This window comes from Ambystoma mexicanum, chromosome 5p, assembly GCF_040938575.1.
Source record: "Ambystoma mexicanum isolate Mex_15411 chromosome 5p, UKY_AmexF1_1, whole genome shotgun sequence".
NCBI classification, from domain to species: Eukaryota; Metazoa; Chordata; class Amphibia; order Caudata; family Ambystomatidae; genus Ambystoma; species Ambystoma mexicanum.
Genome location: NC_090930.1, coordinates 789,330,203 through 789,347,526, shown reverse-complemented (window position 1 = coordinate 789,347,526; position 17,324 = coordinate 789,330,203). Strand labels below are relative to the sequence as shown.

The 17,324-nt window shown below is 47.2% G+C and overlaps 1 protein-coding gene across 3 annotated transcripts in view; it reads right to left on the bottom strand.

Annotated features, from left to right (window-relative positions):
- GOLGA4 (golgin A4) overlaps window positions 1-17,324 on the bottom strand; it is a 2,156,782-nt gene that overhangs the window by 1,221,283 nt on the left and 918,175 nt on the right. For all 3 annotated transcript variants that reach the window (XM_069613207.1, XM_069613208.1, XM_069613209.1), the window contains one exon: window positions 12,645-12,792. In XM_069613207.1, the coding sequence (XP_069469308.1) occupies window positions 12,645-12,792 (148 nt within the window). The remainder of the gene's footprint in view (window positions 1-12,644; window positions 12,793-17,324) is intronic.

The window sequence follows — 17,324 nt, the reverse complement described above, 5'->3', positions numbered from 1 at the left end:
ATATAGCTGCCGTCCGGATCAGGTAGCAGCTTCCGTCCCCTGGCAACATGGAAGGAGGTTATTGCCGGGATATCAGCGATGACTCCATTGGATTCATCACAGAGGCTAGAAAAGATTGAGAGGACTCTTAAGCAGCTGGAGGCCAAGTATGATGAAACCCCAAATAGATTAGTAGCCTATAAAGTAGAGAAGAGATTAGATGATGAGGCAGGTACACCAATGGAAGTGGGTCATAAAGGCAAACTGAGGCTGGTACTGTGGCAGACAGACGAGAGGCAAAGAGGCTGCCCCTTATGAAGAGAGAAATTTGAAGGGGTGGAAGTACCTTAAAGTGAATCTTGTCAGTACCGTTATTGACTCACAAAATACTGAAGCTGTGGTAGTATATCTGATTGTCAGTGGATACAAGACTTCAGTGATACAAGTGAAGTAGAATGCTATGAGGCAAAGGAGAATGTCCTCACTCATGGCAATTGTTAGCAGAAGTGATGTTATTGAAGTAGTAGCAGAAGCACTGTGAGGTCATCCTGCCAAATTACCTATTGTGAATACTAACCTTGAATAGAGATATAATAACTGTTAACTAATACTGGTGTTTCAATAACATTCATAGACGTTGTATTTCTTTAAACTGTGCCAAGTCCTCTTGGATAATTGAGAGTGGTGGAAAAGCATTGTGGCTGGGAATATATTGATGCTATTTTAAAACGTGGAGAGTCTTTATTTCACTAAGAAGAAGAATGTGGTGGTTGTTTGAACTTTGGTTAATAAAACTTTACAACACTGAAACTTCAATAAATCGAGACTTTGCTACCTAGGTGGATTTCCTTATTGCTTTTGATGAACATTGAAGTTGAATATATCTAGAATCCTGGGGAAGGGAGATCACCCAGGTTACTAAAAGGTTATTAAGAAGCTGTGAATATAATTGTTTATGTTATCTGAATTGATATATATATATATATATATATATATATATATATTTATTTTGTGCATTTGATGTTTAGTGTGAGGGCCAGTCATCCTGTGTTAGAGTGTTTCCCCTTTAGTTTGGTTAGGCAGGGAAATACTCAGCAGAGTAGGGATAGTGAGACATTTAATATAATGTATACTTGAACAAAATGGCAAGTTTTGAAGAATCATCAAAAAGTTGTCCACCTCGCATTGCTGACCCCTCGCATTGGGAGAGTGGGACATGTGCCAGCAGGTAAAGTGTAACTGCATGGGTGTCTTAAACTGCTAGATAAGTGGAACGATCCACGGATGAGGAAGAGGGATAGATGGAGTGTAGGTATGAACGATAAACTGGTAGTCTAAGAAATTGTTAGGGCACAGCTGAAGTCAAGGAAGGAATGTTTGGTGAAGTGTGGAGAAAGAGCAAGGAGTGATAACGTGCCTTCAGCTAGACCGGGCGCTAACATGTGAGGTTTACATTTTCATCGGGTGACCGGAGAGGTGTAATGAGGGGAGGTTGTAATCTCCTATGACCCGAAAAGGAGTTTAAGCAGGAAGGAGTCAAGCTGGAGAGAAATAATAGGAAAGGAAGAGGAGAATGGGCTAAGGGGGTGGTAGATGAAGAGGATAGTGAAAGGGGTGAGAGCAAGTAACATTTTGTCACAAGTCTCTCCCCTTCTCACCTGCTTTTCTTGTTTGCTTGTGACCTTCTTTGGTGACTTCTTTCGCCGTTTCTGGTGACAGTCCGGGATTTATATAAGCCTGTGTGCTGGTCTTCGGATTCCAGCACGAGAAAGATGTTTCAACTCCAGGATACGTTCAGAAGTCCAGGACGAAACCAGGAAGGAATAGTGTCTGGGCTCAGGAAGTTCGGAGGTAAGTTAGAGGGAAGAAAGGAAGAAGGAGGATTCAAGGAACTGGGAAACAGGAGTGAGGAAAAGGCCCCGAGCGAACTCTGGCAACACACGTCCAACTACAGTGAGCGGTAGCGTTGAGACACGGAGCGCCACAGGGGCGTGTCTGTTTAGTAGTGTGCAAAGCGTGGAGTGCAAAGACTGGCAGGCTGAGTTCCGTATCAGGCAGCCAGGTTGGGAGGATTACTGCATTCAGTCCTCTATGGATCAGGGACCACGAAGTCCAGAATGGATGCAGGCAACGGTTCATGACAGTATGCCTCCTCTGAAGCCCAGCTCCTCCGGGTTTGCCTGGATGGATAAGATGGTATCTTCGAATCAGCCTGGGGGCATTCATGGGTTCCCAGGTGCGTTCGCTAGGAGGATACCCTTTCCATTCGATCAAATATTGTAGTTGTGTAGTTGACCATGTCTGTACCTAGAGTCACAAATTCTGGATACCTCGTATTCGAGTTGGTCATTGACAATCACTGGGGTAGATCTTGGAGCAGTTCGAGAGGGCTGAACATATGGTTTCAACAGAGAAGTGTGGAAGACTGGATGGATCCTCTTCCATGATTCTGGTATTCGGAGTCGAAAGGCCACTGGATTGACGATTTCTTTTATAGAAAAGGGTCTGTAAAACCTGGGAGCCAATTTATTTGGCCGTAGGTGACATGGTAGGAGTTTTGAGGATAGCCAGACCTCATCGCCTATTGAATAGGAAGTTCCTGGTCTTCTTTTGGAGTCGGCATAATGTTTAACATCTCTTCAAGCCTTTTCTAGGTGTTCTTTAGCTTCCTTGTGCACATTGATTAATATCTCAATCCAGCAATCAACTGCGGGAACCTGGGTAGGATGAGGAAGAATGGAAGGCAGTACTGAAGGATGAAATCCTTGACTACAGAAGAAAGGACTAGTCTTGATAGCTGAATGATCCGAATTGTTGTATGCGAACTCGGCCACAGGTATTAGGAGTGACCAATCATCCTGGACCTTGGTGGCGAAGCAACGAAGATATTGTTCCAGGATTTGGTTTACTTGTTCAGTAACTCCATTGGTCTGTGGGTGATAACCCGAAGACAAGGCACGTTGGATTCCCAGTATACGACATAACTGTTTCCAGAACTGGGATATGTACTGGAGTCCTCGGTCAGAAATGATCTTGGAAGGTAGTCCATGAGGCCGGAATATGTGTTCTAGGAAAATTCCAGCAAGTTCGGATGAGGATGGTAGCTTGTTTAAAGGCGTAAAATTAGCCATATGTGTGAACAAATCAATGGTAACAATTATGGTTGTGTAGCCTCTGGAAGATGGAAGTTCCACGATGAAATCCGTGGCCATGATTTCCCAGGGTCCGGTTGGAGCAGGATACCTGCTGGTCTTTTATTGTTGTGTTTGTTCTGGTTGCGAACTGCACAAGTCTGGACGTGGATCTTGATATCGTCCTTCATCCTTGGCCACCAAAACTGTCTTTGTATTAGATGAAGGGTGTTGGTGATGCCACAGTGTCCTGAATGGAAGGTATCATGTCATAAGCTTGTGATCTTTTGTCTCAATCCAGGAGTAGGGATAACCAATCGATTATCCTTGAATAGATATCAGTCTTTTGTTTTGAGTTTCCATCGGTTGTTTCTCCTAAACTCCTTCCAAGGTTCCGAGGACTGAGTTTGGATTCAGATCTCCTCCAGGAGAGTAATTGCTTGAGCAACAAATATAGTGTTGGGAAACATCTTAGAAAAGGTCCGGTCTTCAAGGGTTTCATAATCAGGACGTCTGGACAAGGCATCGGCTATAATGTTATGTGTTCCAGGGAAATGGTGGATTTGAAATTGGTATTGTGCAAAAAAGAAAGCCCAACAGGCTCAACGACTGTTTCTGCATTCTAAGGATTGTAGGACTTAAAGGTTCTGATGGTCCGTGCAGACTTGTCCTGGATGTTTGGCTCCTAGAAGGAGATGACGCCAATCAGTGAAGGCCTGACGGATGGCTAACAATTCCTTCTCCAAGACGGAATAATGAGTTTCACTGGGAGTCAAGGTGCTGGAAAGATAGGCGATGGGGTGTTCCAACCTGTCAGCAAGTTCATGTTTCAGGACTGCCCCAATGGCGTAGTTGGAGGCATCAGTTTCAACAATGAAGGGTCGGTCAGTGTCGGGTTGAGCAAGGATGGCAGATCCGACTTCAACCGTTAAAACGCCGAATCTTGGGCTGAGGTCCACTGAAAAGGAGTGTCTTTCTTTAGTAATGTAACTATAGGATGCACAATCTCAGAAAAAAGTGGGAATGAATTTTCTGTATAAGTTAGCAAGCCCCAGGAAGGATTGAATTTGCTTTACAGTAGTGGGAACAGGCCAAGAAAGAATGGAATCAACCTTGAAAGAGTCCATTCCAATCCCGTTTTGGCTAAGAACGAATCCGAGGTAGTGAACAGTAGATACATGGAAAAGGCACTTCGCGGGTTTGGCCAGGCGTTTGTGTTCACAGAGACGTTGTAAGACTGCCCTTACGTGCTCTTCATGTTTTGTATGGTATTTGGAGTAGATTAGTATGTCGTCTACAATGACGAAGAGGAATAGCATGTCAGACAATACCCGATCCATAAAACGTTGGAAGACTGCTGGGGCATTAGCAAGTCCAAAGGGCATAACCAGGTATTCAAAATGGCCGAAGGGTGTTCTAAAGGCTGTTTTCCATTTGTCACCCTCCTTTATACGAATAAGATGGTAGGCGCCCCTGAGATCTAATTTTGTGAAGATGACTGCACCCCTGACTGCTTCCAGGATGTCCAAGATGGGAGGCAATGGATAACGGTCCTTGAGAGTGCATTGGTTAAGACCGCGGTAATCCAGACATGGCCTAAGCTCCGTGGAATCCTTCTTGGGAACAAAAAACAGAGAAGCGCCGCCAGGGATTTGGATGGGCGAATAGTTCCATTTTCCAAATAGGTATCCAGGTATTCCGGGAGGGCCCTTTTTTTCAGGTTCTGACAAAATAAAAAAATTTCCGAAAGGAATAACTGCCGAAGGTTCAGTATTAATGGCACAATCCTCAGATCTGTGGGGTGGTAAGGCTTGAACAATGGCTGTGGAGAACACATCTGTGTAAGCCTGGTATGCCTTGGGGATCTGGATGATGTTGGATATGGTGACTGGTGCTTGCTGAGTTTCTTGGAAGTCATTGGGGGCTTTGGTAAGGTGTTTAGGGACAAACAGTGGGACATGCAAAGTTCCGAACCAAGAAACAAAGAACCTGCTGCCCAATTGATGTAAGGGTTGTGCTTCTATAACCAGGGCATGCCTAGAACCATAGGATAGTGGGCAGATCTTATAATATCAAATTTAATCCTCTCTTGGTGGTGGTTAATGGAAAGAAGAAGCTCCTTGGTTTGAAGGGTTATGGGTCCTGAAGACAGGGGGTCTCCCATCGATAGCTTCAACAGGCTGCATAGTCTCTCGTGTTTCATATGGAATGTGATGAGTAGTGACCCAATCATGATCTATGAATATGCCCATGGCTCCACAATCCACTAATGCCATGATGGGGTAGGATTCTTTCTTGGAAGGCGATAGGAATGCCTGTAGAATCACAAGGCTGTTTTGTCCAGGAGAATTCAAGGAAGGAATTGATGTGGAGCAGACGCCACTCTACTGAAACTGTGCCCCATCTAGGATCGGGAGCTGGCGTTTCCCAAACGCCGTGGGGGAGCGATAGGGCACTCTCTCACAAGATGTTTATCGGAAGAGCAATACATGCAGAGACCAGTGTGAATACGGCACATCCTTTCTTGTGGGGTAATGGGTGTTAGGCAGAAACCTGTGCAGTTCCCTTTGGGACCACTGCAAAAGAATTAGGACTACAGGTGTTTGGCAGTAAACCCACTTGGTAGCAGTCTGTACCACACAGATTCACTTGGTAGCTGTGGCTGAGCAGTCAGACTTCCCTCAAGAAGAGTTAGGCAGTATACAGATTATTCTCAATAGGTCAAGAGCACACAATAGAACAAGTAAACACTGACCAGGGCTTGGTGTAAAAGAGATATAATTATTTATTTAAAACCACATCTAGAAAAACACACAGGCACTAATAGTAAGCAATTCAAAAACACGGTCACTAAAAGATATACACTCCCTTAAAAGAATATTAGACAAGTCTAAAGTAAAGCCCCACTTATTTTCAGACAGCGGTGAGCGCTTAACGTAGATGGCACTCTAATAGTTTGTTTTAAAAAGGGAGAGAAAAGCAGAGAACAAGTTGAAACAAGTTGGAACAAGTTGATCACTTTTACCAGAACATAACAAGAGAGGAAGGCAAAGTAAAGCCGTGAAGTTAGAGTTCAAGAGGCCGGATCCACTTTTTAGAGGATTCAAATGAAATGTGTCCAAGGTCACACGGTTGCAGTGCACAAAAGACTTGTAAAGGTTCAAAAAGGAGTTGGACCAAAGAAAGGGACCAGTTAGAGGGTCAAGGCGGCCAGCCCAGTCCAGAAGGTTAAGGGATTATTATTATTACCTTGTAGCAATCTTTAGAAAGGGAGGCCTGGCGGACACGGTACCTTAAAGTGGTGAGAACGCTCCAGCGGGGGCAGTTGTTCCTGGCAGCGGATGCAAGTCGGTGCTTCGTCCGGGGGAAGAGAGGATCTCGTCGTGGAGGAAGACAGGAGTCTGTTGCACTGCCAGGGAAGAAACCAGCCGCAGAGTTTCTCAGGTACAAGGAGCGGTCCGGTGATTCGCAGTTCAGTGGTGAGTGGCTATCCGGCTGCCGGGGTGCTTGGCACGGGCAGTTAGACCACAAACCGGGCTGGGGGGCGAAGAAAGAAAGGTAAACTGGTTGTGCCCACCAGTCAGGGGAAGAGGCCTCTCCAGCCGGGAGATCTTCTCTGTTGTCGGGAAGTGGTGAGTCGGTTCTGCAGGGCTCCACCGGTGGTGTCGTTGTGGTTGGTCGGCTCAGCTTCTCCCTCGTCGGATTCTCAGGTCCTGTGGCGACTTCTGAAGTTCCAGTCCCCAAAGCCTTGCTTTTATGCAGAAAACCCCTATTCACTAAGCCTAGCTGTCACTCAAACATGCTAAGTGGTGAGCCGGCCGGCTCACCACTTGGGCCAATCACACAAGAGTGCGATTTGAGTTACCAAGGTAACTCAGTCCAGGGTGCCTAAACCCCTCCCCCCACAACCCCTGTGGTACCCAGACAGAGTGGCACCACTTTTGGAGGCTTCTGTGGAGAAGCCCGCCAAAAAGTGGAACAAAGGGCTCGACTTGGGTTGGAGTCACAGAAGAGAACACAAACGCCATTTTAGAATCGAGTCTTGGCAAAAAATACCAACCGGAGAATTAATATTAATTAAATAAACCGGCGGTATGTTCGAGGCTATCAGAATTAAATAATTAATGTTGGTAGCCTCGAACAATGGGAAAATCCCATAGGGAAATATTCGCGGTCGAATATAAAAAGTAGTTTCCACTGCCACCAGCCAAAACTCGTTCAGGGGGGACGGAGACGTGCCCCCTCGACTAACAGACCCCGGGGCAATCGAATTGCCCCGACCAGTACGTCCACAATATGATGGTTTGTACTGGTTTCTGTTAATAATTTGGGACTAGTAAAGCCAATGGTGACTTTACATGCCCTGGGAGACAGTAGTCAGTCCCAGGGTATGGATTCTATGGTGGGGTGTCACTATGACACCACTGTGTTACTGCACGGAGGGTGCTGTGTAACACACATAGGAAAAACACATGAGACCCTGTGGAGTAAAGGACCCCATAGCCCATAAAACACATTACCAATCAAAGGAATACCATTAATCATGTCCAAGAGTGGGAGAAAAAGAGTCTCACTCTTGGCAGGAGGAAAAAAACAAACTCCAGAAATCCAGCAAGCTGCTGGGGGACTCACTAGGTTAGGAAATTCAGCTTAAAGAGAGAATTCTCCCTAACAATGGGTCCACGGAAGGCCCCCAGTTGCATGGGTTCTGGATCCGAGGTCGGAGAGACTGCGGGCTCTGGACTGGAAGGATGGTCTATGGCAGTTTTTTGGAATGAAGATTTAGACTTCTTTTTCTCCGCCCTTCTGTCCTGGATTCGAAAGTCGATTTGCAGGGAAAGGTCCAAAAGGGCCTGGAAGGAATTTGGGCAGGCTACCCTGGCTAACTCGTCCTTTATTTCTTCATTCATGCCTCTTCGAAAGAGGGTGAAGCTGGCCTCTTGAGACCAATCAGCTTCCTTCATAAGTTGTTTGAAACGAGTCACATAGGTAAGCATATTCTGGGATCCTTGTCGAAAGTCAAGTAAACGTTCTTGAGCGCTATAAACCTGTTCAGGGCGGTCAAACATGGCTTTTAGGGCTTCCACGAACCCATTGTAATCATCCAGGAGGGCGTCACCCGAATTGACTAGGGGGGGTTGCCCAGGTCAAGGCGTTACCAGTGAGGTGTGATATCATAAACCCCACCTTTGCTCTAGGTGTGGAAAAGTAGTAGGGCTTGAAGGTGAAATGTACCAAACATGAAACAAGGAAGGCATGAAGGGTCTTTGGAGAACCATCATATTTGTCCACTACTCCACCCAACAACACACTTTCCTTAGTAGCAGAATCACGAGACAGGACTAGTTGCTTTAAAGCAGCATTCTCTGCCTTAAGATTTTGAACTTCTGTGGTGAGTTGCTGCATGCCTCGCATGAGATCTTGGACCGCGGCTTCCATCTCTGTATCTGTATAGCTCTTTAGGCATCTCAATCTGTCACAAGTCTGTCCCCTTCTCACCTGTTTTTCTTGTTTGCTTGTGACCTTCTTTGGTGACTTCTTTCGCACGGTCTGGGATTTATATAAGCCCGTGTGCTGGTCTTCGGATTCCAGCGTGAGAAAGATGTTTCAACTCCAGGACGGAACCAGGAAGGAATAGTGTCTGGGCTTGGAGGCACGGAACGCCGTGACTCGAGCGCGGGCGAAAATCCAGGAAGTTAGGAGGTATGTTAGAGGGAAGAAAGGAAGAAGGAGGATTCAAGGAACTGGGAAACAGGAGTGAGGAAAAAGCCCAGCGCGAACTCCGGCAACACACGTCCAACTACAGCGAGCGGTAGCGTTGAGACGTGGAGCGCTGCGGGGGGGGGTGTCTCTTTAGTAGTGTGCAAAGCGTGGAGCGCAAAGACTGGCAGGCTGCGTTCCGTATCAGGCGGCCATGTTGGGAGGATTACTGCATTCAGTCCTCTATGGGTCAGGGACCACGAAGTCCAGAATGGACGCAGGCGACGGTTCATGACACATTTACCAGATTGTACTCCAAGGATGAGGGAGGAAAGTGAATTTGTAGAAGAGGGGGATATGAGGAAGGCTTACAGACACTAAAGCAGATCCCTCCAACTATTTAGGCTAATCATTGGAGTAGTGTCTATGCTGCCTATTGTGGGGGAGGCCAGTGACGGGAATGTTTGTTGTTTGAGGGAGGCCCAGAGAGGAACGCTGGGATAACGGCAGGATACATTTAGAAACAGATTGATAATGTGTTGGCAGGTTCTAGGCCCATAGTGAAGACGGTAAGGATTAGCAGTTTAGCTACTGGGCCAGTAGCACGCAACAAAATTAATCGCCAGCCTGGTAACAACCAACACAATCAGATGATAGGCTGAAGGAGACTAGCACATTAAAAAAAATAGTCATGAAGAGAACAGTCTGGTAGTGACCAAAATGATGCATTAATAGGTTGTTCGATAGGTTAGTATGTGGGCATAAATCCAGGATAGTTGCAAGAAGAGCTGGATGGTGATGCAGGCAGGCAGGCATAGAGATGACCTTAGTATGAGGCACACAACTGCTTTTCTGAAGTTTCTCAGCCATGTGGGCTGCCAGGACACAATCAAGCCAAGACTGTGGAACTACCAGAGGTGCTAGGGACTTGTTTTGCACTAAACGTCACACGTATCACCAAGCCAATTTTATCCAGGGACCCAGCGCCATGGGCTACTTTGACCCAATCAGATCATGTATGTGGGGAATTGGGGGATGCCCGGGCACTCTATGATCAATTTGGATGGTGGGGAAGTGGCAGCCAGCACCACTGTGCTTCATGATATTTGAATGGAAGAGTTATGGACCTGGTGTTCAGGTGGGAAACAGTCGTGTGTTAAATACTGCACATGACTGTAAAGGGACGAATGCATAATATAAATCGTGTATGTCCACTCTAAGCCAGTTGCTTTGGGATGTGAACCCAAGTCCTCAAAAATAACAATTGTGGCAATTAATATTTTGCATCTCTCAATTGCCTCTCGCACATTCATAAATATAATCTAACCAATGACTCTGAACCTCATGATGTGCCGAGCTAGAGATTTCCAATTGCTGCATACCTAGCACACCTGTTTCAATGCCGAGCAACCATGAACAAAAAGAATAACTTTTCCATTACTGTACCTCTAAAGCTCTTGTGGTTGCAATTGTATCTATCTCCAGACGTTGAAACACATAGGATGTAAGCACTCTCCTCTCTAACATATATTACGTGATGGTGGAGGCTGAAGGAACTGCAGAACATAGCCCTTTTCCACCACTGAAGGTACCGAAAGAGTTTTCCCCAACCGGAGGTGCAGTAAAATAAGACCCTAATTAAGTGTGCTCTCTTCAGCTCCCTATTACAAATTCTTATAGGACGGGAGGAAAGGTGCAAGGATGTGACCCTTGAAAATATGGTAAACTGTACTGCTGCAGTCTTAAAAAGTGAGCAGACACGAATCCACAAAGAAGTCCCGGTACATTCAACAGCTGGTGATAACTTTATTTGGGTGCGGGACCACAGAAAATATATGTTTAGAAGGGATGTGAAAGCACACAGGAGAAGTGTTCGTTTTTGTTTCAGTTTTCTTTATTCTTATCTGCAAGGATCATCCATCCACAGAAATAATTAACATGACTTGGAAAACTATGAGTCACTGCATATTGAATGAGGTGGAGCTGCCTCCATTTACTGATTTTACCATCAGATTAAATTCCTGAAAGGATGGATTTTCCCTGGATGATATCAGCTACAGCAAAAGCCAGTATTTTCACTTGGTTATTTCGTAACCTGGTGGGAGACAAGGTGCTCAAGTGGGAAGTCTACAAAAGGTTTCCTTCAGAGGTTGTAGCTACATAGCTAGCATATTTTGCCTAGCCAACCCCCAACAATATATTTTTTGAAAAGTGTCATCTAATGAATCACTGGTCACCAGGGAGTATATAATCAGGCTATTGTGTGCACTGATTCTTAAGGGTAAAATCCCTCAAACACTGCTGGGTTAGTAGCTCTGTGTCATTTTGGTTGCTTGGAACCCATCTGATGTAGTGATACGAAACCATAGATTTCTTCCAGCAGTTATGGTTGAATAAGGCAGAGGTATTAGCATGCAAAAGATCATCAGTCCATAGCAGACAAAGATTTGACATTAAAAATGCCATCTGAAAAATAAAGGCAGGAGCCAACAAGAATATAAGACTCGAACACAATGGAATCTGGTGTACAAATATAATGAATTCCACACACAAATTTATTTGACAAGTTAAAATGTTAAATATCAGATAAATAGTAAAAACACGGAGAGAATCTATAACAAAAACAACCTAGGAAAGCTTAGAGACATAATATTCTGCCCAAACATTGGCCCTCAGCAGCTTAAAATTGAGATGACCAACAAACATATCAAATACTTTACCCAACTTCAAGGTGATATCCTTTTACATTTCAGCTTCATAATGTGGTTAATAAAATATACAGAGCAAGTGTTTTAAAGATCACATGGCCACCAAAAGGATAGTCTAGAGCAGAGGAATTCATAGATTTCATGTTGGCGACGTCCAGCGCTATCTCGACATATTATCCGACCAGAGGAATACCTAAACGCTCATTCGAACAGGCCAACCCGGGTCAGGCTGTCAATGTTTTCTCAAGTGGCATAAGTATTAACATAGTTCATGTGAACACAAAGCAGTCTGGCGATCGGATAATGCAAGATGATTTGAAAGCATAATCTGCTGATGCAATCACAGGGCTTTAAGAAATATCCATTTCAGAAAAAAGGAACAACGAAATAACCCACCAAGAAATAGGTTATGGTTTAAAGTGTAGAGGTCAACTCCTGGATAAAGAACATAATTAAACATATGGCTGCACAAAATAGGAAGGAGCAAGGTGTACAGCCTCCCTCAGTTCAGACTGCTAATGCTAGACTCCTCTGCGTGCCAAAAATGTGGAAGAAAATGAACAAGAAGAAGCCTTCATGGCTCTCATTGGCAAGTGAGGGAACTCTCTACATATCTCACTTTTCCACAACACCAACCACATCAAGATTAGGAAGGAACTTCGCTCTTCAAATGAAAACTAACGTCTTCTCTCTTTTTGCAGGCACACTCTGAGGCCACCAGTGGCATACAAAGCGCAACAAGAAAGACAATTAAAAAGAAATATCACAAACTCTAGTAACTGGACAATGAGTGTTCACGGTTTCCATGTCGGATGCAAATGAAGTCTAAATTGCCTCATCTGTCCAATGCTATATTTTAGGGTGTGTGTTAAAAGGTGGCATCCCTGTCACACATTTAAAGAAATTAAATAAGTGCAAACAGTGTAAATGTGAAAAATACATTAGTCTAAATTCAATTTCTAAAAATCTGTATACACAAAAATGAACTTCACAGTTCATCTAGAAAAAAAGAATTTTTTGGTAATAAAGATGGACTATTGTATACATTTGAAATTACAGGAATTGCAAAACTAGCTCAAAGATGATACTTGTTAACATAACAGGATAGGTGCAAAATATTTCTTACCAGCCTTTTCTGACTTTTCTTTTTGCTCACGAAGCTCATCGCATTGTATTGTCACCTGCTTGAGTCGAGCACGCAGCTGGTTAACCTCCTCTTCTTTCACTTCTAGCGTTTCATGCATTTGTCTTTTGGTCTCTGCAATAACCATGCCCTGAATACACAATCGATAAATTATGGAGCAAGAACATGAATCTGATAAAAGCTACCTACAGCACATTTCTAAACCTAATCATGGTCCACTGAATACAGCAAAAGGCAACTGCTCTAAAAATGATGTTACTCACCGTAGTGACTAGTCCTTAATCCCCTTTCCTCCATACAGCATGGGCGTCCCTTGCAAGGGACGGGAGACGGAACCATTTTCACCAGAAAAACCTTCTTCCCCTTTAAATTTAGATGCACGCAGGGGTGCGGCCCTGGGAGAATGCGTTGCCCTGACTCAGCCCTCCGGCACCACACCTCGGTCCCCATAGACGCGTCGACAATAGTTTAACATTGCCTAATGACACCAGTTTTATTAGGGGGGATGATGGTGGGACGTATGGAGAAAAGGGGACTAAGGATTAAGAGTACATTAGTCACTACGGTGAGTAACTAATAATTACTCTTACGTCCCGTCTCCTTTCCTCCATACTGCATGGGCGATTACAACTGAGTGTAGCCCCAGGGTGGAGAGGAGACCCTCCTTAAGCAAACAGGTTTCTAAGAACCGCCTGTCCGAAAGCCGCATCAACAGTAATGCTTGCAGAAAGCTGAAGGGGTGGCCCATGTGGCCGCCCTGGTTATGACCTGCCAGGTGACCTGCCGCTGGAAAACGATGGCCGTTGCCTTGGCTCTGACCGCGTGAGCATGCATGTTGGTCGGCAGTGGCTTGTGCTGTCCCTTGTAAGCTTCTTTGATGGCCGAGACCATACAACGGGCTATAGAGGCCTGATGCCCGGGTCTTGATCTGCCAAAGGTGACAAAAAGTGCGTCCGACTTGCGGAAGCCCTTGGTCCTGTCAAAGTAGAATTTCAGGGCACATCTGACATAAAGGCAGTGCAGAACGCAATGTGCCTCGTATTTGGGCTCAGCAAAAAACATAGGTAGCACTATTTCTTTGTTCAGATGGAATGCGGGAGGCACCTTGGGCAAAAATGCTGGGTGTGTCCGCAGAACTACATTATCCCTGTGAAACGTAGTATATGGCTGTGAGGCGACCAGCGCCTGGATTTCGCTGATTCTGCGAGCCGAGGTGAGGCCGAGTAGCAAGGCCGTCTTAATGGTGACCAGCCTGATGTCCACGGATGCCATTGGTTCAAATGGTTTGTGGGCCAGGGCACCCAGAACTATATTGAGTTCCCACACAGGGGGTGGCCTCTTGATGGGCGAGTAGAGCCTGGCGAGTCCCGTCAAATGTTTCCTGACAATCGGGTTGGTAGAGGAAAGAATCTCCTCTTCTGAATTTCTGTACGCCCCAATGGCTGCCAAGGAAGTGCAGCAAGTGTCCACCTGCACACCTGAATGGGTGAGGTGAGCCGAGAAGGAGAGCATGTAGTCCAAGGTACATGCAAGGGGTTTGATACCCTTAGAGTCTGCCCAGTGGCAAAACCTGGTCCACTTGCTCTTATACTGGGCCCTGGCAGACTTGCTCCTGGCGCTCTGTATGATCTCTAGGTTAGCCTGGGAAAGGCTGAGGTGACCTAGCGTGGCATGTTCAGGAACCACGCTGTGAGGGCTAGTTTCTGTGGTGCTGGGTGGATGACCCTGCCCCCCTGCTGCGCCAGAAGATGTGCTGGGCCGGTCAGGAGGCGAATGGGCGGCCTCACCGAGAGGCTGAACAGCTCAGAGAACCATGGCCTGTCCAGCCACCACAGTGCTATTAGAATGATGCCGAGGTGGCGAGATTCCTTGATCTTGCAAATCACCCTGTGTATAGGTGGTGTGGGCGGGAAGGCGCATGCTGTCATTCCGTCCCACTGAATATGGAAGGTGTCGCCAAGGCCCTGACCCTGCTAGGAAGCTAACAGTTGGCACTTCCTGTTGTCCCAGGAGGCAAAGAGGTCCACCTGGGTGTGTCCCCATTTGTTGAAGATTTCCTACAGTACTAGGTCGTTCAACTGCCACTCGTAGTTGTTCGCACCCAGTCTGATGAGCCTGTCTGCCTCCAGGTTGGATCAGCAGGTGGACAGCCGTGAGGTAGATGATGTTCTCCAGGGTCCATTCCCACATGCTGACTGCGAGCCTGCACAGTGAGGGAGTGGGGAGGGGGATCTGGTACCTCCCCGCTTGTTGACATAGAACATGCTGGTTGAGTTGTCTGTCTGAATGAGGATGACCTTGCCCTCGATAACCAGAAGGAAGGCTCAGAGCGCCAGCTAGATCGCCTTCAGTTCCAGCCAACTGATGTGGTACTCCTGCTCCTGCCGGGTCCAGGTGCCATGGATGCAGTGTTTATCCAGGGTGGCCCCCCAACCCTTGAGAAAGGAGTCCGTGGTGATAATGACCTGTGGGCTAGTTTGCAGGAAAGGCTTGCCCAGCCGCAGGTTGTAATCCCTGGACCACCATGTGAGGTCTGGGTGAAGTGATGGAGGAACGTTGATCATCTCCGACTTAGAGCTTCCCTCCTGGTTTCAAGAGGCTGTCAAGTGCAGCTGTATCCTCCTCATCCTGAGTCTCGTGGGGGGACGGCCAAGAGGACTGCTGCCATGAGACCCAGTAGGTGTTGGTACCAACTGGCCGAGGTCACTTCTCTGCTGAGGAAGTCCTTGGTGGCCTTCTTGAGGGCTGTGATTTTGTCCTCTGAGGAAAAAACTCTCTCAGAGCACGTGTCCCAAATGAGACCCAAGAAGGCCAGTCTCTGCGTGGGCTGCAGCTGCGACTTCTTGAGGTTGAGTGAAAATCCCAGCTTGTGCAGTGTGTTCATAAGAGTGTGGGAAGTATGGTGCACTGCTTCCGGAGATGTCGCCCTGACGAGCCAGTCATCGAGGTATGGGTAGATGTGGTGGTCCTGCGACCTGAGGAGGGCCGCCAATGTGTTCTTCAGCCAGGTAAAGACCCTGGAGGCCGAGTTGAGGCCGAAAGGAAACACCTTATATTGGAAATGGTAGCCCATGATCCTGAATCGTAGAAAGGAACGATGAGGCTGCCTGATCGGGGCATGTAGATACGCATCCTGCAGTTCCAGGGAGCACATCCAGTCTCCCTTGCACAAGGTCTCCGCTATCAAAGTTGGCGTAACCATCTTGAATTTTTGTAGAGGTAGGGAGAGGTTGAGGGTGGAAAGGTCCAGCACAACTCTCAGGCCCGCCTGGTTCTTCTTCTGAATGCGGAAAATCCTGTAGTAAAAGCCCAAGCCTCGCTGGGAGGCTGGGACTTCCTCGACTGCCTGGCTATGGACGAGCGACCGGATCTCCGCCAAAAGAGTTGCTGTCCCAACCTGTGGGATTGGAGGGGAGAAGAAGCAGGGAGGCAGTACCCCGTGGAGACTACAGAGAGGATCCAGGGGTCTGCAAAATTCTGGCGCCAGAAATGTGCATGGAGAGCAAGCCTGCCCCTCACTGCAGACACGTGGACCCCAAGGGGCGTGTCATGCCTCTTTCCCTCCGAGGCTGTTGCGGAAGAGGGGGACTGAAAAAAGCCCTTACTCACCTCCCCCCTCCTTTTTGTTGTTTGCGTCGATGTTGAGTCAGCGAATGTTCAGGCTGGCTGGACCTTCGCTCTTGGAAGCCGCGGAGCCCTCCATATGTATGCCCCTTGTCCGAGTGCTGCTATGACTGGGTGTACGTTTTGGGCGTGGTCTTTGTCAAGATGGATAAAGACTTGGCCGTTTGTGAGTTGTTTTTCTTTTCGTCCAGCTCCTCGTCCGTTGTGGAGTGAAAGAGGTCACCCCCTTTGAACGGAAGATCTAAGATGCGATCCTGGACATCCGGGTTGAATTTCCTAGCACAGAGCCAGGCCATTCTTTTCATGCAGATGGCACGGCAAGAGGTGTCAATGTGGGCCACGGTGGACTCCATTATGTCCTGCGCCACCATCTTGGACTCTGCCAATCCAGCCTTGAATCGTGATTGGCTCTGTGCAGGAAGCTCTGGGAGGAAATCTGCAATTTCCCGCCAGAGCCTCGGGTTAATGGCTTCCAGCATGGCATCCGCTTTGCTTGACGAAGGTGCAAGGACGCATTGGAATACAGCTTCTTGGCGTACGCCTCCAAGATCTTCTCCTCCTTGCCTAGCAGCCCTCCAGAGGAGGCGGCTGAGGACTACTGAGGCTTGGAGTATAGTGATGCTGCAGCGATCACCGAGGAGTGTGGCTGAGGATGGGCAGATAGCAAGAGTGTATCCCCCTCCATCTGCCTGTACTTGGCGTCCAGGTGTTTATTCACCGGCTGGACTGAGTGAGGCTTGAGCCAACCCTTCTTGGCTAAGGCAACTATGTCCTTCTGCATGGGGATCCCCGTTCTGGTCATGGGACATAGTGTGTGGATTTCTGCGAGGACCCCGTCTGCTGGTTGCACGACCTTGGGTTGAGGAAGGCCCAAGTACTCTGCCAGCCCTGCAAGACGTTCGTGGAAGGCCTCGGCAGAAGATGGCGTATCAGGGTCTTCCTTCTCATCTGTGTCCGCCTGAGGGTCCTGTTGGTCCGGGACCAGAGGAGGGGGATTGGGAGCCAGGGGCTGCTGTGTGGAGACCGGAGCCAGAGGCA